The sequence below is a fragment of the Hyperolius riggenbachi genome, chromosome 3 (genome assembly GCF_040937935.1).
Source record: "Hyperolius riggenbachi isolate aHypRig1 chromosome 3, aHypRig1.pri, whole genome shotgun sequence".
Taxonomy (NCBI): domain Eukaryota; kingdom Metazoa; phylum Chordata; class Amphibia; order Anura; family Hyperoliidae; genus Hyperolius; species Hyperolius riggenbachi.
Window position 1 is genome coordinate 62419753 of NC_090648.1, and position 21756 is coordinate 62441508.

A 21756-nucleotide genomic window follows, 5' to 3' on the forward strand; every position below is an offset into this window, starting at 1 on the left:
TGGGGTGATTGGAGACAACTAGGGAGTGGTCTGGGGGCCCAGCTTCTTGAGAGCACCTATTTAGTGAGGACACCTTGGGCTAGGCTCCCTAACACTGCTACTGCCTATAGATCGCGGCCTAGTGGCTGCAGGTTGTTCGAACCTGTTCTATATCACCTTGCTTCGACACCATTAACTTCTAACAGTTGCGTCTCACAGACTGTGAGATCACTTGACTCTCAACACAGCAAGCAGGAGATAGACTTTCTCAGGCTTCTTCAAGGTTTACGTTATTTATTCAAGAAACAGAAATACAGATAGACACAGTTCATCATATCCTAGCCACGCCAATCTTCATGTTGCGTTACAAGCTTCTTGATTAGACTTCCTGCTGAAGTCAATCAGGTACCTTCTTCCTAACTACGTTACACTAGACTACCTACAGTATGTACAGCATACATTATATCAGATTACATATGGAATGAAAATAGAGGTTCCAGTCAGCCTTTAGATCTAGTGGGAAAGTCAGAAGCAGAGTGAGCTCTGATCGCCCACCTCGGTTTTAATACCGACTAGGAAAGAGTTAAATGTGACATATTTGCCCTCCCCTAGACCAGACTATTGGTTGGACCACCTCGTGGTGTCATAATACCCACCCACTCGATTAATATTTAATGTCACCTTTCCTTTACTTACTGGAATGTGGATGTTTATAAAACATGGCTGATGTTTATTGTTCTAGTGGCGTACAAGCTGAGGTCAGTGAGACCTGCGGCCTTGTCCATAGAACAGCTTCTTGGTATGTTCTAGTTCTGCTGACAGAACTGCAGATTTTCTCTCTAAGAGAAAATGCCTTAAAGGGCAGGTCTGCTCCTCAAGCCTTTTTGACTAACTCAGTCCAAATAACTGAGGCCTACTTAAATTATAACACAGGTCTGGCGCTTTGAGTCCGCCAGGAGAAAATCATATAAAATGTCCAGGGTCAGTGTTCTCCCCAGAATTTTTTTCCCAGCCGGGTGTCATGAAATAGTAGCCGGGTGGCATGAAAAAGTAGCCGGGTGGGGCGAGATGAGAGAATGCAGGGTCAGTGCTTCTGTGAAGAATTATGCATACAGAATAGGAGGTGAGCTGATAACAGCCGGGTGCTCATCAAAACTAGCCGGGTGCAGCACCCGGCTAAAAGAGCCTGGGGAGAACACCGAGGGTCTTGTCGCGTCTTGTCTTTTTTTATTTGAATTTATGGTATGTTCCAAATGCTGATGAGCCCCTGGTTCTAGGTGTGCTTCAAGGCCTGAGAGACTACTGTTGTGCCATTGCTGCTGCTTTTAGCTTGGGCTGTGATATCTTTTTGTGAAAACTTTAATATAAATGTTTGAAACAGACAGGGTGGTTTCTGCTATTGGCTGGTTCCTTTGTCCATTCATTTTACCAAATGGCTGATTGTTAGTTACTGACAGCTCCAGGATGGAGGTAAAATACCAAACATCTCCCATGGTTTACCGCATGCTGTAGGGCTGGTGCAGACAGCCATCTGAACCAGCCACCCACGGCAGCCTGGAGTCTCGTTCCAAATGCTTTCCTGCACTCTTGCAGAAAAGCATGTTGGCTTTTGGTGGTGCTTCTTTGCGAGCAGCATTTTTCACCCCCACAGAAGGGCACGGAAGCGTGGCAGTAAACGATCCTGGGAGCAACATTTTGCATCCAGGATCGGCTAAGTGCTGGGGAGACGATGGCGAAAGTTGGGACAAAAATGCAGCGTTTGCGGTAAGCGATCGTCCCGACGGCTGTCCGCTCATCGGAAAGGATGGCATTTACTGCCATCCATTCAGACGAGGCCGTCGTTTACCGTCGCAGTACCGCCGCGTGAACCAGCCCTGAATCTTTGTGAATTAACATTTATTGAGGCAATTTACCTCACTAGTCAGTAATGTCAGTTTCTATGTGGTAACAGCCTTAGTGAATTCATATTTGAGATGTAAAATCAGCCGTTTTCTGCATGTGATAATGCTTAGCGAATTGAAGCCAAAGAAAGACGCAGTATAAATGTCCTTTCCTCTCTACATTTATTTGTTCCGGTCTCTGATTTAGCAACTTCCTGTCTAGAGAGGGAAATTCAGAGAGAAAAGAGACACAGAACAGCAAGAACAATCTTAAAGTGTACCGGAGATGAGGCAAAAATAAATAAATAAAGTTGAGTTGACAGAAGGCAGCACACCGTCAATGAAAACAGGAAGGATGTGCCAAGGCTAACCGATAACCAGTCGGATACTTGCAGTAGAAATGTAGAGCCGGCACCATCCAATTGTATCATGCTCTTTTATTGAAGATTCATAGCGATCACAGAAAACGATGTTTCGGGGCGCAGCCCCTTTCTCAAGTTGGTGAGAGCCTGACTCAATAAAACAAATGTACAATATATATATATATATATATACCCCCTCCCAGATTCAAACTGACCAATCCTGGGCTGGATGCACTCTCAGCCAATCAGGTATATTAGGGCACGAGTCGGACCTGATAGAAAACATATGTGGTCTGGGTAGCCAATAGAACATTGAAGAGCCTACCTGTGCATACATAACGGCTAGGAACGGGTTCCTCCGCTCACCGCGATGGACGCCACCTTAGAGGCATGCTGACGTTCCGGCGTGTACATTGCGCCTTTACATCTGCGCTCCACGCTGACGCGTCTTGCCCCCTCCGGCTGCGTGGTCACATGACTGCGTGACGCCGCCGGCGGGCCAATGAGCGCGTCTCCCTGACCCGTTAGGGGAGGGGGCATGCCTCTAAGGTGGCGTCCATCGCAGTGAGCGTAGGAACCTGTTCCTAGCCCAGCCCAGGATTGGTCAGTTTGAATCTGGGAGGGGGTATATATATTGTACATTTGTTTTATTGAGTCAGGCTGTCACCAACTTGAGAAAGGGGCTGCGCCCCGAAACGTAGTTTTCTGTGATCGCTATGAATCTTCAATAAAAGAGCATGATACAATTGGATGGTGCCGGCTCTATATTTCTAAAAAAATAAATAAATAAAAAAATTTAAAAAAGGGGGATCCATCAGGGCTGTGGAGTTGGTACAAGAATCATCAGACTCCAAGTACCCAAAATGGCCCACGACTCCTCGACTCAGACTCCATAGTATAATACTTACTAGGGCGATAGATTTGGTACAAAATTCATCCAACTCCTCAGTTTATACAACCACCAAATCCAACTTCGACTCCAGGTACCCAAAATTGCTCTAACTCCACAGCCCTGGTATACATACCTAGGGTTTCCTCCAGCCCCCTCCAGCCTGATTGCTCCCACGCCGCCATCCTCCGCAACTGGCGCCTGCAAGTCATCCGGTTGGGACAGTCTGTGCAGGCATAGTATGGCGTTGCACGCTCCCCCATGGCCAGGAGCGTTCTGCCTCTGGACCAGAGGACTTTCCAGAGCAATTTGCGGAGTCTGCTGGCAGCGGAGGACGTTGGCGAGAGAGCGATCAGGCCGGAGGGGGCCGGAGGAAGACCCAGATATGTATACATTTTCTCTCCTGCTCCATCTCTGGTCTACATTAAAGTGTACCAGAGATCAAAAATAAAAAAATTATACTTCCTCCAGCCCCATGCGCACGGATCGTTCCCACGCCGCTGCCTGCAGCTTCGGTATCAGGTCCCGTTACTTTGGCCAGTAGAGAGGGAGCAGCACAACTTGCCTGAAAAAGCAGGTGTCCTTGCGATGGCCAAATCATGTGCACTCCCAAAACAAAACAAAAATTCAGATTGAACCATGTGCAGCGGGAAAAGGCCCTTATGCATTCTGACCAATGTGAATGATTTACACAGTGTGGGGGAGGAGCTGATGCGCAAATTATTCTTCACAGTGTTTACACACACCTGACCTTGCGCTGAAACCTACTATTACCCATTGGTCACAGTGTAATGCATTGTCATGCTGTCAGATCAGTGTCCTGGTTCAGTGTACGCACACAGGTGCTACAGGCAGTGATTTGGCAGGTGCACACAGGAAATCTTCAGCTGTGGAGTTTAATAAGCTGTGTGGGAACTCCTCCCCTGGACCATGGCCCCATATGACCCTGGCCACAACTAAGGATAGGTACATGCGATAATTGTCAGCCGAGACAGCCAATAGCGACAACAGTCTGTGTACAGTGACCACTGATAGATCCTGCTTGGATCACTAATGACTTCCGATGCGTGAGCAGGATCAATCGCAATGTTATTTCCATTCCCAACACCCTCCTACCCCCCACTCGCATGAATCCCCTTTGTCAAATGCCAATCGTCGCCCCTTCGCCCCCTCCATAGAAACAGAACACATCAATAGCCTGTGGGCTAGCAATGCGTCTGTACAGCATTGGTCTCTGAATTGTCACCCTAGGGATTAGTTTCACAAGTGTGTACTTAGCGTAAAGACGAACTGTAGTCTAGATAACCTTCAGAGTTAGCAGGGTTCCTGCTACTGCGCAAGCCGTGGACAAGTGTTTGTCAATGGTCCTCGGAGGACACAGGGCTAGAATGGCCTGGGGGAAGCCTTGGATTATCCAGAGGCTTCCCTCTATTGACACAAGTACCCATTTGGGGCTCTTTTTTGTCGCTACAGGTACACTTTAGGCTAGATGGCCATCTCCTCAGGGTTCCCGTTTCATAAAACAATTCCTATATACACACAAAAATCCTAAATACATAAAACATGTGACCAATGTTATCATGTAGTTCTACAGCACTGACATCTACAGCACTTTACAGACTACATAGTCATGTCAGTGACTATCCTCAGAGGAGCTAACAATCTAATCCTACCATTGTCTAATGTCCTGCCATATTATTATTACGTATTTATATAGCACTGACATCTTCTGCAGCACTTTATAGAGTACATAGTCATGTCACTGACTATCCTCAGAGGAGCTAACAATACAACCCAATCAAATCATGAGGGCACTTCCTATTGGGCTCCCACTGCATTCTATATGTGAGCCAAAACACCAATGTAGTAGCCCCTTAATGACTTTCGATGCCGGAGCAGGTCCCATTGCAATGTTATTTTTATTCCCCCCCACATGCAGGAACCCTCTCTGTCGTATGCCAATTGTGCTCCCTCCGCCCCTCCATAGAAACAGAACGCATCGATAGCCTGAGGGCTAGTAATGCGTCTGTACAGCATCAGCCTTCAAATTGTTGCCCTAGGGATAATTTCACAATACTCATCGGGCAACAATTATCACAAGTGTGTACTTAGCATAAAGAGGAACTGTAATCAAAACAATGAATAAAATTGCTTATTTAAAAAAAAAAAAAAAAATATTGATTTAATCAGAGTTTGCCCATTGTAAAATCTTTCCTCTCCCAATTTACATTCTGAAATGTATGACTGGTGGTGAAATCTTAAAGAGAAACCGTGACCAAGAATTTAACTTTATCCCGATGAGTAGCTAATACTCCCTTTCCCATGAGAAATCTATTCCTTTTTACAAACTGATCATCAGGGGGCTCTGTATGGCTGATCTTGTGGTGAAACCCCTCCCACAAGAAACTGAGGACCGTGGTACTCCTGGCAGTTTCCTGTCTGTGAACCATGTTGCATTGTGGGAAATAGCCGATTACAGCTCTTTCCAACTGCCAAAACAGCAAGCAGCAGCTACATCACTTGCCAGCAGTAAAAATATCACCATGTGACAAATGTCAGAATGTAAATCAGGGATTTAAAAGATTTTACAATGGGCAAACACTGACTAAATCATTTATACATAATTATTGTAAAAAATGAAGCACTTTTTTATTACATTATTTTCACTGGAGGTCCTCTTTAAAGAAAACCTGAACTGAAAATTAAAAGTCAAAATAATCATACACAAGTCATACTTACCTTCCATGTAGTCTACTCCTCAGTGTCTTTCTCCTGTCCCACGTCCTATTTGTTCACTGTGATCAAGGGAATTTTCCGTCCTCCATTTTGAAAATGGCCATTACCCATAACAGCTTTCAGGTCAGCACACAGTTAAACTGTAACATCGCCCACTTGATCCATAGGGAAACATGAACATTACCTGGTACATCAGTTTTTTCCTCTCAGCTATAACTGACAGCAACTGATATTTTACTGACAGCAACTGATATATTTCAGATCTGACAAAATATTGTCAGAGCTGGAAGGAATTATTGTCAGAAGAAAATGGTGAGCTACTGAGAGGAACTGATGGCAAGGTAACTATGCAATGTTCATTTGAAGTTACCTCATGTGTTTATTTTAAATATTTTTACTCAGTACAGGTTCTCTTTAAGTGTCATGCAGGTGCAGCTCTGAGGACTGTTTGTTTACTGAGAGTTCTAAAGCCAATAGTCCGGCCTGCTCTACTCTGGGGGGAGAATTCCCTAGCCTAGGGCTGTTTTATACACCTTAAAAAATGTCGCCATTTTGGCGGGTAAGGGAGGAGAGAGGTTTTCCCTGCTTAAATGCCCACTAGAGGCATTCCTGCAGGCTTTCCAAAGCTGCCATTTGGCAGTTCTGTCTCTTCACGGCCGCGCCCCCTACCACTCCCCCGCCTCCCCGCAAGCTCTTCCAGCATCGTGACCCCAGGGGTCACGAAAGTGAAAGCATTTGACCGCAGGCCACCGAATCGGTGGCTACCTGATTCGCCCCACCCCCGATCATTTTTTTAATTTACAGCCCCACCTCGGGTTCTCTAACTTCAGACCACTGTTACTGTATATGCTAGAGCTTAAATCATAGGTCTGTGAAACTGCTCTATGCCATCCTGCTTTCTGACTTCAGTGTTCCTCAGGGGTGTAACTAGAGAGGAGCAGTCCCTGCAGCAGCAGAGGGGCCCAGAGCTGTAAGGGGGCCCCCCAGCTACTACTTTATTCCCTCAGATAACGGAGCCCATCCTTCAGATCAGGTGTTTTGTGGCTGCATTAGTTCTGGGTGTGAAGATCACGATGGCCACACTTGTTTATGACCCTTGTGAGATGGGCCCCCAGGCTGTGAGGGACATCAGGGGTTGGCAAGTGAAAGGGTGTAAGCGTTGGGGGGGCCCGTCATGGTTTTTCTGAGGGGCCCATGATTTGTGGTTACCCCTGGTGCTCCTGTAAAGGAATGAGATAGCATCCCCAGAGACACTGGCAGTAATATGCAGTTACAGAGGAAGGTGCTGAGTAGTAAACATATAATTGACACTTATTTACATCTAAGCACAAAGCACTCCATAATTTCCTCGGCAGACAAGCTCTGATAATCGGTTGTCTGCCAGACACGGTAAAAATCTCTGGTAATTTAGGGTTTGTACTGTGAAAACTTCCAAAACAGGTAGTGAGCTGCGCACCATTTCTGCACTCGTTAGGGCAAACATTTCCAAACCATCTAACCACCATAATTATGGCAGTCATTTTTTTTTTAAAGCAGCAGGGACGGCCATACTATCCCAGGGGAAAAAAAACCCAAACATATAGAAGTAGATAAATACTTGATCTACTTACCGTATTTTTCGGACTATAAGACGCTCCGGACTATAAGACGCACCTAGGTTTAGAGGGCAAAAACCCAGGAAAAAATATATATACTAAACCTGGTGTGCCTATGGTGCAGGGGTGTCTTATAGATGTTCTCCCCCCAATCTCCTCCTGTAACCCCCATGGTGTCCTCCTCTTGTCCCTCTTTGTGTTCTCCTCCTGTCCTCTGTGTCCTCTCCTCTCTCCCTTTGTGTCTGCCTCCAGTTACCCTGAGTTTGTCACCTTTCCTTCTCTGTGTCTGGCTCCTGTCCCCCTGTGTCTGTCACCTGTCTGCCTCCTGTCCCCCTGTGTCTGTCAACTGTACCTCTCTAAGTCTGCCTACTGTCCCCCTGTGGCTGACATCTGTCTACCTCCTATGCCTGCCTCCTGTCCATCTGTGTTTGCCCCCTGTGCCTGCCTCCTGTCCATCTGTGTTTGCCCCCTGTGCCTGCCTCCTGTCCATCTGTGTTTGCTCCCTGTCACCCTGTGCCTGCCCCCTGTCCACCTGAGCCTGCCACCTGTCCGGGTTTTCCCCCTGTCCACCTGAGCCTGCCACCTGTCCACCTTTGTTTGCCCACTGCCCATCCTGTGTCTGCCTCCAATCCCCTTCTTTGTCTGGCTCCAGGTGGCCCCTCTTTGTGTTTTGCTCCCATGCCCCTGTGTCCTGCCATCAGCCTGTAGGAAGGAATCAGCGGCAGCCGCTATCACTCACCTAATCCAAAGAGTGCCTGCGGCGATCAGCTGCTGTTCCCTCCTTGCCGCTGGTCTTCTCCGGGTCCCCGATGTCCTCCTCGCCCCCGCACTGCAAAAAAGAAATCAGCGGTGGTAGCCGCAGGCATCACTCACCTCATCCGGCGGCGATCGGCTGCTGTTCCCTCCTTGCCGCTGGTCTTCTCCGGGTCCCCGATGTCCTCCTCGCCCCCGCACTGCAAAAAAGAAATTAGCGGTGGTAGCCGCAGGCATCACTCATTTCCTCAAACGGCGATCGGCTGCTTCTGCCTCTTTCACTCCTTGTCCTTAGCGGCTGGTCGCGTCTGACCAGGAAGTGCTGCCGCTAAGGAGAAGGAGTGAAAGAGGCAGAAGCAGCCGATCGCCGCTGGATGAAATGAGTGATGCCTGCGGCTAACGCCGCTGATTTCTTTTTGCAGTGCGGGGGGTGAGGAGGACATCGGGGACCCGGAGAAGTCCAGCGGCAAGGAGGGAACAGCAGCCGATCGCCGCCGGATGAGGTGAGTGATGCCTGCAGCTACCGCCGATGATTTCTTTTTTGCAGTGCGGGGGCGAGGAGGACATCGGGGACCCGGAGAAGACCAGCGGCAAGGAGGGAACAGCAGCTGATCGCCGCAGGCACTCTTTGGATTAGGTGAGTGATAGCGGCTGCCGCTGATTCCTTCCTACAGGCTGACGGCAGGACACAGTGAATACAGGGAATCCCCGAGGTTGCGGCGGGTCGGCGGTTCCTCTCGGCGGGTGATCTGTAGGTCGGGGATTCCCTGTATTCGGACTATAAGACGCAGGGACTTTTTCTTCCAACTTTTGGGGGAGAAAAAGTGCGTCTTATAGTCCGGAAAATACGGTACATAACATATGTATTGTACAGTCCACGTTTTGAGATCAGTGAATCTGATATAGTAAATAAAGAGAAAACTGTTCCAGGCATTTCCCATCTTTTCTGCCTCTGATTGAAGCTAATCCTGATGTCATTTCCTCCCTCACACTTTTTTTTTCTCCTAGAAACTGCACGGTCATATCTAGCTTGCTTTGTAAACATATGAGCACAGCATCTATCTATCTATCTATCTATCTATCTATCTATCTATCTATCTATCTATCTATCTATCTATCTATCTATCTATCTTTATTAGAGTAAGTGCCTCAACCTTCAAGCAAGAAGAAGAAGTAGCGCCCTGCCCCCAGGGCCGGTCCAAGCAAGAAGAAGGGGCTGGTCCAATCTTTCAAGCAAGAAGAAGAAGTAGTGTCATATCAAACCAAGTGCAAAGAGGGATAATTTGCATATTCAGTAGCAGTGCATTGTGGGTAACCACAAATGTTCACTTACAGCTGAATTATTGCAGATTGTTTTAAGAAGGAAAATTACACCAAGCTTTGCTTTTTTTAGTAGGAGGGCTTTTTGGTCTCTTTTATCCTCCTATACATTCTTAGTAGTTTGGGTCACTCTGAGCTGCTTGGTTACTCTGTTGTACTGGTCCAAGTCCTATCTCATACAGCCTTATCAATCCCTGCTATGTATTGATGAGGACCAAATGTCTGAAATAGGCTGTCACATGTGGGTTTGATATGACTGTGTAAAACTTAAAGCTATAGGCTTGCTAAACTTGCCAAGGGTGAAAAGTAATAATTTGCATATTTAGTAGTGGTGCATTGTGGGTAATCACAAATATTCACTAATAGCTGAATTATTGCAGATTTTCTTCTGTTTTAAGAAGCCAAATTACACCAAGCTTTGATTTTTTTAGTAAAATGTCTTTTTGGTCCCTTTTATCCACCTATACATTCCAAGTGGTTTGGGACACCCTGAGCTGCTTGGTTACTATGTTGTACTGGTCCAAGCCCTATCTCATACAGCTGTATCAATCCTTGCCATGTACAGATGAGGACCAAAAGTCTGAAACAGGCTGTCACATGTGGGTTTGATATGACTGTGTAAAATTTAAAGCTATATGCTTGCTATATACCAGTGGTTCTGGATGCTTGCTTGGCTTATTAACCATTTCCGCCGCCCGGACGTGAAGCTCACGTCCGGGCGGCAGCTCTGCAGCGCTCCCGCGCTTGGGCTCGCTCGCGATCGCGGGCGCGCCCCCGCATCCCCGCTGTGCCGCCCGGTAGCCCTGGGATCAGTGAAAGGGAACATGGTTCCCGATCACCGATCCCTTCCCCCGCAGAAAAAACGAAGCGCTCACCTGTGAGGCTTCAGTTCTTCTGCCCGGAGAGAGTTTCGCATCGCCCTTGTACTTCCGCTTAGCAGGAAGTACAAGGACGGAAAACAAAAATTAAGGTGGCCATCTTGTGGCCAAATAGTAAAACTACAGCTACACATTTTAAATATTACAATTTACACAGATAACAACATTAAAAATTAACTGTTTATGCCCCACACCAAAATATTCCCCAAATAAAAATTTTAATGGAAAAAAAAAACAACAATTAAAAAAAAAAAAAAAAAAAAAAAAGACAAATAGTTACCAAAGGGTCTGAACTTTTTAAATATGCATTTGAAGGGGGTATACTACAAACATTTTTTAAATTATAAGCTTGTAAATAGCGATGAACGCAAAACGGAAACAATGCACCTTTATTTCCAAATAAAATATTGTCGCCATACATTGTGATAGGGACAAAATTTAAATGGTATAATAACCGAGACATACGAGCAAATAAAATACATAGGTTTTAATTATGGTAGCGTGGATTATTTTAAAGCTATAAAGGCCGAAAACTGAGAAATAATGAATTTTTTCCATTTTTTTCTTATTAATCCTGTTAAAATGCATTTACGGTAAAGTGGCTCTTAGCAAAATTTACCACCCACAGAAAGCCTAATTAGTGGCGGAAAAAACAAGATATAGATCAATAAATTGTGATAAGTAGTGATAAAGTTATTAGCGAATGAATGGGAGGTGAAAATTGCTCCGATGCATAAGGTGAAAAATCCCCGCGGGCTGAAATGGTTAAGGGTGAAAAGGAATTATTTGCATATTTAGTAGAAGTGCATTGTGGGCAACCACAAATGTTCACTTATAGCTGAAGTATTGCAGATTTCCTTCTGTTTTAGGAAGGCAAATTACACCAAGCTTTGCTTTTTTAGTAGAAGGTCTTTTTGGTCCCTTTTATCCCCCTATACATTCCGAGTGGTTTGGGTCACCCTGAGCTGCTTGGTTACTCTGTTGTACTGGTCCAAGCCCTATCTCATACAGCCGTATCAATCCCTGCCATGTACTAATGAGGACCAAAAGTCTGAAACAGGCTGTCTACATGTGGGTTTGATATGACTGTGTAAAATTTAAAGCTAAATGTTTGCTATACACCAGCGGCTCTGGACGCTTGCTTGGCTTACCAAGGGGGAAAAGGGGTAATTTGCATATTCAGTAGCAGTGTATTGTGGGTAACCACAGATGTTCACTTATAGCTTAATTATTGCAGATTTCCTTCTGTTTTAAAAAGCCAAATTACACGAATACAGTGTGCGGCATTGCAGGAAGTGATGACAGTGGAACGCACAATGGAACACGGAAGAGGTGTGTCATCCCTTCCCGCTGCCTCTTACTAATGGTGGCGGCTGCTACTGTGCTTAAGCAGGAGGGGGAGCGCACATGGGGGACCCAGGTGAGGGAGGAGGGGGTCCTGCTGAGCTTAAGATGGAGGGGGAGCGCACATGGGTGACTCAGGTGAGGGGGGTTCCAGCTGAGCTTAAGCTGGAGGTAGAGCACACATGGGGGACCCAGTTGAGGGGGGGTCCAACCCCCCTCCCCGACGCTGTGCCCAAAACCCCCTTCCTGCCCTCTACCCTCTTATGCGGCGTATGCTACGCCGCGGGTCGGCTAGTAGATCATCTTTCAGCAGCTTCTGCAAAGGGGTGAGGTGCATTTCCCTTCTCATCCTCGTGTCACACCGAACTGCCCTTAGCCAATCAGTAAGGAGCATGAATGTGGGAAGGGGATAATAAGCTTCCCTTTCCTTGGCAATATACCACAAAGGAACAAGGCTGACTGAGCTAAGATTCATTTATGATTATATAGTAATGTTTGCAATTCAGACTGCATAATACACAAAGAGCAGTGGGTAAATGGAATTTGATTTTGTTGTTGACAATCCTGCTTTAAAAAAAAAAAAAAAAAGTGGACATATGTCTTCATTCTTCTAGTTTAAACCAGGACGACAGCCAAACCATTTTTCCTAGTTTGTGTCACAATAAGGAAGGTTTCGTAAGTCACTGTTGGAAACATGTTCCCCTTCTCCACGGCCTTTAAAACACTTGGAATTGAGAGAGTGAATTAAATACCGTACCTAAATTTGACAGTTGTCTCCAGAACAGGAGTTTGTAGTAAAGCTACATACACACCGTTGAATTTTTCTCATCCAGACAAGGTACGACTCCTTAATCTGCTGAGCTTAAAGTGGACCTGAACTCTTGCACAGGATAGAAGGAAAACAGAGAAATGCACCCTGTATGTATTTAGGGACTTTAGCCTGTTTCACTCCCCCTCATTTGTGTCTAATCACAAGTTGTAATTGGATCCTCCCCTGTGTCACATGACAGCCTATGGCAGATAAGCTCATTTCAAAGCACAGGCTGTAAACAATATGTCTGCTTCCATGAATCAGGAAGTAGAAACTGTGCAAATTTATTTTAGGATTTGTATGAGCTGTAACAAATACATTTTTTCTTTAAAAGGTTATTATGCTGGTGTGTATCTTTTAGAGCAGAGAGGAGTTCTGAGTTTAGGTCCACTTTAAAGGGAAGGTCCAAGCAAAATAAAAAAAAAATGAGTTTCACTTACTTGGGGCTTCTACCAGCCCCATGCAGCCATCCTGTGCCCTCGTAGTCACTCACTGCTGCTCCAGTCCCCCGCTGGCAGCTTGCTGACCTTGGAGGTCGGCGGGTCGCATTGCGTACATTTTTACGCATTACCGCTAGTGCAGGAACATTAACACATACATTTTTACGCATTACTGGTTCAATGTGTAAATTTTTACGCATTGAACCAGTAATGCGTAAAAATGTATGTGTTAATGTTCCTGTACAAGCGGGAATGCGTAAAAGGTACGCAATGTGGCCCGCCGACCTCTAAGGTCAGCAAGCTGCCAGCGGGGGACTGGAGCAGCAGTGAGTGACTACGAGGGCACAGGATGGCTGCATGGGGCTGGTAGAAGCCCCAAGTAAGTGAAACTCATTTTTTTTTATTTTGCTTGGACCTTCCCTTTAAAGGAAACTTGAAATGATGAACACCTCAGGATTTTTACTTACCTGGGGCGAGTACGTACGAAATAGCCGCTTTTAAAACCGCATGTGGTTTTAAATTGCAAGGTCTTTTGGAAAATCATGAAAATCGCAAAGACCTGTACACACTGGTGCAATGCGATTTTTCTGTTCTCATGAAGGCTTTGCGATTTAAAATTCGCAAGTGCAGCAGTGTGTACAGGCCCTTACCCTGCTCCTGCACAAGTACCGGCGGCGTTAAATACTATTCCCCCTCCAGGTCCACGTGGATAGTGGGAAAGCTATTGCTGCAGGCCAAATTACAGTATTTTAAAAGTAACTTCAGCTCCATCTTTTCTGACGTTGCCAAAGTTACTCACCGTGCGCCGCTATAGCTGTAATTCCTATTACGGCCTATGGTGGCGCCGGCTGCGCCCAAATCTCCTGCGCTGGATACGTGTTTGCCTGAGGCTTCATACCCCAGAGAGATTCTCCAGCAGCCCCTGCACAGATCTCACCTCCCCAGGACGCAGTGCTACAATTCTTCCTCTTGCCTTCCAAGTGGCGCTCATGTGACAGATGACGATCTCACCCGAGAGATGGGGAGCATTGGAGGACCAGAAGAAGATAGGCTTCGAGTCTCCAGATCCTGGGAGGAGGAGAGCTCTAAACACCGCACCACTGAGCGCTCTGCAGATTCCTCCCGGGGGTTACCCCGACCCAGGCTCGGGAATACTGCCAAGGCGGTCAATACTCAGTTGACCACTATTTTAGCTGCCTCTACCAGCTGCAGAAAGCCACCTTCTACCCATCCGCCTTACATCTCCATAGTACAGTACAGAACAGGTGACACAGTAAGACCTGGGGGCCACTGGGAGCGGAGCGATTTTGCAAATACGTAGATTTGGTAAAATTGTACAATCAAGATTGTATCACTAGTGGGCACCTTAAGAATTCTGACAGTGTGTTTATGCAGGACAGTTAAAAAGTCAACCACAACTGTCACAAATGATTTCTAGAAACAAAAACATCATGAGTACACATTCGTCAATAAACTACTTGTTTCAGTAGACAGGGCTGTGGAGTCGGAGTCTGTGCAATTCTTGGGTACCTGAAGTCGGAGTTTTCATAAGCGGAGGAGTCGGTGTCGCATGATATTTGTACTGACTCCACAGCCCTGGAATGACCCCCCCCCCTTACAGTCATATGACCCTTCTGTACATTAATGCTGGAAAAACATCTTGCAATTTTCAGATGGGTCGATAGATCATTTGAGAGGTCTGGTCTGATTTCCGATAATTTTTCTGATTGATTTGTATAGAAGTGATCAGAAAAATCGATTAGAAAAAAAAATTGAAATCAAATCAGACCTGTCAGAAATTATTTATCGACCTACAGTGTTTTGCAAAAGTATTCGGCCCCCTTGAACTTTTCCACATTTTGTCATATTACTGCCACAAACATGAATCAATTTTATTGAAATTCCACGTGAAAGACCAATAGAAAGTCGTGTACACGTGAGAAGTGGATCGAAAATCATACATCATTCCAAACATTTTTTACAAGTAAATAACTGCAAAGTGTGCGTAATTATTCAGGCCCCTTTGGTCTGAGTGTAGTCAGTTGCCCATAGACATTGCCTGATGAGTGCTAATGACTAAATAGAGTGTGCCTGTGTGTAATCTAATGTCAGTACAAATACAGCTGCTCTGTGACGGCCTCAGAGGATGTCTAAAGGCTCATACACATGAGCCACAGTGGTGGCTCGAGCCATAAAAAAAAAAAAAAAAAAAAAAAAAAAAAAAAAAAGCAGCAACAGCTTGTCGCCAGGTCCCTCTGTGCAACAGCCATACACACTGCGCACAGAGGGACACAGATTCGGTGGAAGCTGTCGCCGAAGGTTCCTTCCCGCCCGCTGGAAGCTCCATACATTGTGTATGGAGTTGCTGTCGCTAGTCCGCATACACACGGCGGACTAGCGACAGTTGCGGCGACAGCTGTTGCCGGTGATTGGCCGCGCCAATCGCCTGGCGACAGCAGCGACTAGCGACGGTTCGGGGTGCGCGCCTCATACACACGGGCGACCTGTCACCGCAACACACGCATGCCACGTGGTTGCGGAGACAGTTGTATCCCGTGTGTATGGGCGAATATTGAGAGCAACAACACCATGAAGTCCAAAGAACACACCAGACGGGTCAGGGATAAAGTTATTGAGAAATTTAAAGCAGGCTTAAGCGGAGGTTCACCTTCCAGCAGGACAAAGACCCTAAACATAAAGCCAGGGCAACAATGGAATTATTTAAAACACAACATATCCATGTGTTAGAATGGCCCAGTAAAAGTCCAGATCTAAATCCAATCGAGAATCTGTGGCAAGATCTGAAAACTGCTGTTTACAAACGCTGTCCATCTAATCTGACTGAGCTGGAGCTGTTTTGCAAAGCAGAATGGGCAAGGATTTCAGTCTCTAGATGTGCAAAGCTGGTAGAGACATACCCTAAAAGACTGGCAGCTGTAATTGCAGCAAAAGGTGGTTCTACAAAGTATTGACTCAGGGGGCCGAATAATTATGCACACCCCACTTTGCAGTTTTTTTTTTTTTTTTTTTTTTTTTTTTTTAATGTTTGGAATTATGTATGATTTTCATTCCACTTCTCATGTGTACACCACTTTGTATTGGTCTTTCAGGTGGAATTCCAATAAAATTGATTCATGTTTGTGGCAGTAATATGACAAAATGTGGAAAACTTCAAGGGTGCCGAATACTTTTGCAAACCACTGCATCTATCTGACAGGAACTGCATGGTGTATTCCCAGCATAAAGGAAACCTGTGCGGTTAACCATCAGTAAATTTAGAAACTTACCTCGCGAGGGGGAAGCCTCTAGATCCCAAAGAAGCTTCCGCCATCCTCCTCAGTCAGGCCAATCCAGCGATGACACCCCGAAACACGTCCACACTGCAGCTGCGCAGTAGCTTGGACCCAGATGGAAAAAGCTAAATCCGATCGGGATACTGCACAGGTGGCTCAATGCTTGTGAGCCAGAGCTTTCTGTCATGCTGCCCCCACTCTTTGGAACTCCCTACCACATCCAGTAAAGCCAGCACCATCCCTGGAGCCATTCAAATCCAGACAGAAAAGCCACCTGTCTAGCCTGGCATTTGCTGACTTATATAATTCTTCCTCTGTATCAAAATTTACCAACCAACCAATTACTGCTCTGAGCCATGCATATGCGCTTTGAGTCCTATGGGAGAAGAGCAGTTAAAGAGACTCTGAAGTCTGTTAAAAATCATCGTTTTATTACAACATCCTGTTTAACATATTATCCCTACCTAAACCGCCGCATCCCCACGGCTGTAATCTCACTAACCCCCCCCCCCCCCCCAAACTCCCTGGGGGCAATCCGGGCAGCGCTTCCGTGAGAGGCAGAGCTATGAGCCGCAGCTCTGCCTCTTAGCACGTCTATCAGCCCGGATCGCCGCCTCTCCCTCGCCCCTCTCAGTCTTCCTTCACTGAGAGGGACGGGGTAGAGGCGGAGATCCGCCGCCGATAGCTGCGGCTCATAGCTCTGCCTCCAACAGCAGCAAAGTCCACGACCAAGAAAGTCGTAGATTTTGCGAGGGAGAGAGAGGAGGGAGTTGGGGGGGGGGGGGGGGGGGAATTGAGATAGATTACAGCCCCGGGGATGCGGCGGTTTGTAGGGCTAAACAGGATTTTGTAATTTAAAAAAAAAGGATTTTTAAGAGACTTCAGAGTCTCTTTAACAAATGTTTGTTGTTGTTGCATTTGTTGCTATTCTCTTGTCTTGATCTCATTCCACGTTTTCTTCATCTTTCTAAACACTTCCTACACTACTTGCAGTATGATAAGCTTTGTTAGGGCTCAGACACATTACAAACCCTTTTCTGGGCGCTTTTTGGCCCTCAGAGCTTTCTGAGAGCATTTCAAAAAACGCTCCCATTGATTTACATTAAAATTGTGGTAAAATTGCAATAAAATTGTGTAATTTTACCAGGGCTGTGGAGTCGGAGTTGGAGTCGGGGCAATTTTGGGCACCCGGAGTCGGAGTTTCAGAAACTGAGGAGTCGGAGTCAGGAGTCGGAAGATTTTTGTACAAAATACACAGCCCTGTAATATATTAGACTAAGGAGTCGGAGTCTGAGCAATTTTGGGTACCCGGAGTCGGAGATGGGAGTCGTGGTTTCAGAATCTGAGGAGACGGAGTTGGAAGATTTTTGTACCAACTCCACAGCCCTGAATTTTACTGCAATCGCAATTTTAATGTAAGTCAATGGGAACATTTTTTAAAAAGCTCTCAGAAAGCTCTTATGGCCGAAAAGCGCTTATAGTGTGCCTGAGCCCTGAGGCTTTGTACACACGCTATAGCCACATCATCCATCAGACAGCAGGCTGAGAGCAAAGGCCTATACCCGCCGAACAACAGTGGGACGACAAAATTGGCGGTAAAGAAAACAACGGAGCACTCCGATTTCGTCGGGTGCGCACAAGTTGCCACCTGACAGTTGCCAAAGATCCGTCGTGTCGGGTATTTAGTGATGCCCGACCTCCACACTATGCCAGTTTTCTTGCTTCTCCCCCGCTGACTAGAAACCGCGGTGTTGCACTTCATCATCGTCCCTCTGTTCCCACCACCGCATACCAACACATATGGCGCCAACCAGAGGCTGATCATCTGTATGTTTAGCGTTATGGCAACTCTGTTGCCCAGCAGGGAGTGGCATCAGATCCCTAGGGTAACAGAGCTCTGCTACATAACCTCCTCTAGCTTGCTATAGGAAGTCAAGACCACATCAACTGGAGCTAAAACGGAAAGAATCCTAAATGTGGACTTTGAGACGCCTTTTACACTTGCTTTGCAAACCTGCATTGCATCACACTGTTTTGTTGCAGGGTAACGCAACAGCAATGCAAGGCAATGGGGCCTAGCACACTTACGGCGTTGTGTGTCGTGTTGCGCCAGAAGTGCCCGCTCCGCCACAAAGTCAACAGCACGTTAGTGTCGGCCTTCCGCGGCACCAGTAATATAAGTCAATGGTCGACACAAATTTTAAACATGTTGACGACAGCGCGCAATGACGGGAATACAGCGGGGAAACCCAGCTATCCCAGTGACGTACTTCATGTCCAGCAGGGAGTACGTAACTGGGCGAGGGGCGGGGCTAGACATATGACCCTGTCAGCGCACTCTCCCCCAGGGTCATATAATTCACATTCTGTGTGTTGCGATGTGATGGGGCTGGGCATTGCACAGGCCAGGTGTAAAACCGGCTTAAAGTGAACCCGAGGTGAAAATAAACTGATTAGATAAACAATGATATTTATCCTCCTACTCCTAAAAATGACTTTTTAAGACATCCCAGGATTTTATTTTATATTTAAACATTTAGAAAGTCGATTGAATGTTTTGTTGTCTCTGCTCAGTTGCAGTCTATTAAGTGTCCCTAAATGAAATACATTAACTATATTGACCCTTTCTCTCTCCATCTGCTCTCAGAAATATGTAGAAAATGTATTTTGTTACAAAAAAACTTTTATGGCTGTAATTTGCTTATCAGTGATGTTTACTATATTCCTGACAAGCTCCTGACAAGACAGAAGCTGTTATTTCCAGCCTTAAAAATTAACTATTTCATGCAGCAAAATAAAACAAGTAAAACTCCCTGGTTATTAATATGTTTAGTACTGTACATACACATGTTTATCTCATGATGTCACATGTCACCTCGGGTACACTTTAAGGGGCCCTTCCACATACACAAAAATCACAATTCTGGTGCGCTGCGATCACGGTTTTCACATGTAAGTGTTTCGTCGTGATCTTTAGTTGACATTGCATTTCCCTGACATAAAAAAAAAAGGGAAGTCTTTTCAAATGGAAGATCACATATCAAAACACAAAGCACTGTGTCTGCCATGCAATATGCATGTGCTGCAGGGGCGTAACAATAGACCCTGCAAGGGATGCGGCCGCAGGGGTGACCTGTGGGGGGGGGAGAAGTTTATTTTTGCTGTACTGACTAGTGATGCTCAAATCCGAACTTTGGGTGAATCCGGATAGTTGCTATCCGGATATCACCCAGTAAACCTGTGCGGGGTGGGTGGGGGTCAATCTTACCTGTCTGATGGTTTATTCGGTCCGTCCCTTGGCACCTCCCACGATGCGCTCCACGCGTGTCACGTGACTACAAACACTTCCTCCTTCAACCCAGAAGGAGGAAGTGTTTGTAATCACGTGACCGCCGCTTGGACCGCATCATGGGAGGCGCCGAGAGACGGACCGAAGAAGACATCAGACAGGTAAGATTGACCCCCACCCACCCCGCACAGGTATCTGGTGAAATTCGGATAGGACTATCCAGATTCACCCAAAGTTTGGAGTTGAGCATCACTGGTACTGACAGACTGAAAACTAAGGGAACAGAGAGAACCACAATTGTTCTAATGACTGCATCTGCTCAGCCAGTGATAACGAATCATACAAAGTTTTGCAGACAAAGATTTGTAGACAGTCCCTATTCAGTGAGCAGCATGGGTAGACACTCAGCCCCCAACCTCTCTACCCCTCTCCAAGAGCTCTGTACTGTAGTGATGCTAGAGAGGTCTGCAGAGACAGTTTTGCCCCATCAGAGGTGGACAGAGTGAGTGTAATATGCTGAGGCTGGGAGCACACTCGTCCGCTGGTTTTCTGTATGCATTTTCTGTACAACAACATGTGTGTCTGTATGTTTTATCACAGAAGCTAATGTAATTGATAGGGGAAATGTGTGCAGTGCTTCACTGCTGTCTGTTTTTATCTGCATGGGGAAAACACATTAAAGTGCGCACTAGCCAATTGATTAAAATTGGTTGACAGTTTACCTGTGCAGAAAGTGAGGGAGTGGGGCATCTAAAGTTTTGTAGGGGGCCCAGTGATTACTAGTTAAACCCCTGATGCGCTCCCATTCATTTACCCCAATCGCAAACACAGGCAAACTGCAGCATGCATCACAAATGCGGCCAAAATGTATCACAACACTTTGTACAAAGCACAGCAATCACTATGTAAATCATGGTGCGTTCGCAATTGTCAAAACACATGCGCTGCCAAAATCTGATTGAATTGCATACAGTGTGGAAAAGAGCATGCAGCTTTACTGTAAACAGAAAGAACACACACATCTGACCCCATGAAACATTTTGGTGCAGCCCCTGCTCTTTCTAGTTCCCAAAATGTAGTTTAGTTGAATTAATAATTCCTACATACAGAGAGTACAGTAGCCACTGGGGAACTATTAATAAGAAAATTAAGTAAAAGTAATGTCAGAAGAAAAAACCCAAAAGCTTCAGTTTCTAGGCCAGGCTGACAGGCAGGGTGACAGAGTGATTTAAACCAGCTGCAATGTCCAGCAGATGCTACCTCCCCTGAGGACATGGGCATCACACAGCTGTACAGCAGCTGGAAAGCCACAGGTTGCCTAACACTGCAAAGACAGGAAGCAGGCAAAATGAACCATCATCACATTTAAACTGCCTGTAACATATCATGGGCATGGGAAGATGTCTGATGGTGAAGTAACACCATATACACTAGGGGACAGTGTATAGCTACCATTAAGTACTGACCATTTTGATTCTCCCTCTTATCACATGGTTTCTCCCATATTTCAATAACAAATGCACATACCGGCGCGTACCAACAGCTGCTGGAGGGAGGAAAGTGAAAGCATGGACCATATCATTATAACAAGGGGAGGGGGGGGGGGATAAAACCGAACTGACTTGTCAGAACCGAGAGACTGGGCGCGGCGTGGAGCAATGACTGGATGAAATTGTTACCTGGTCGGCCAGTTCCTCGGCAGCTCCCATCAGATCCCGAGGCGCCATCTCCTCCCGCTCAGCCGGTCAGTGCGCCCGTCCGTCTAGCAATCAGACCGATGCAATGAACGCTGGGGGCGTGGCGATACAGAAAGACATCATTCCCGCATCCGGCTACCATTGGCTGAGGGAGGGCGACGGCTAAACCACGTCTGGACTTCCACCAATAGCAGCGTCCCAGCTCACTGCTTCATTGAAATGTTTACTAGGAGGAGAGACTGCAGTACTCGGGCAGCCGCCATTTTGGGTAAGGGCAAGATGCCCACACTGTCAACGTGGACTCGGGAAAGCTGGAATTCAGTGAGGAATTGTAGAGAAGTGGAAAGCCAGGGGGTTCTGTGAGAAAACATTTGCTGCCCCCTTTCAAGTTTACCTCAAAGTTAAGGTCTTTTCCAGCTACTTCTGTCTTTTGATTATGTAATCAAAGTTTTAGGTTTTAATTCGACTATGAATGATAAATGTGAGCAGT

The 21756-nt window shown here is 46.2% G+C and overlaps 1 protein-coding gene across 1 annotated transcript in view; it reads right to left on the reverse strand.

Moving 5' to 3' along the window:
* LOC137562655 (surfeit locus protein 4-like) overlaps nt 1–21355 on the reverse strand; it is a 49628-nt gene extending 28273 nt beyond the window's left edge. Inside the window, exon 1 of the mRNA XM_068274203.1 lies at nt 21249–21355. Within this exon, the coding sequence (XP_068130304.1) occupies nt 21249–21296 (48 nt within the window). The 5' untranslated portion in view covers nt 21297–21355. The remainder of the gene's footprint in view (nt 1–21248) is intronic.
* Between the last annotated feature and the right edge of the window lie 401 nt (nt 21356–21756).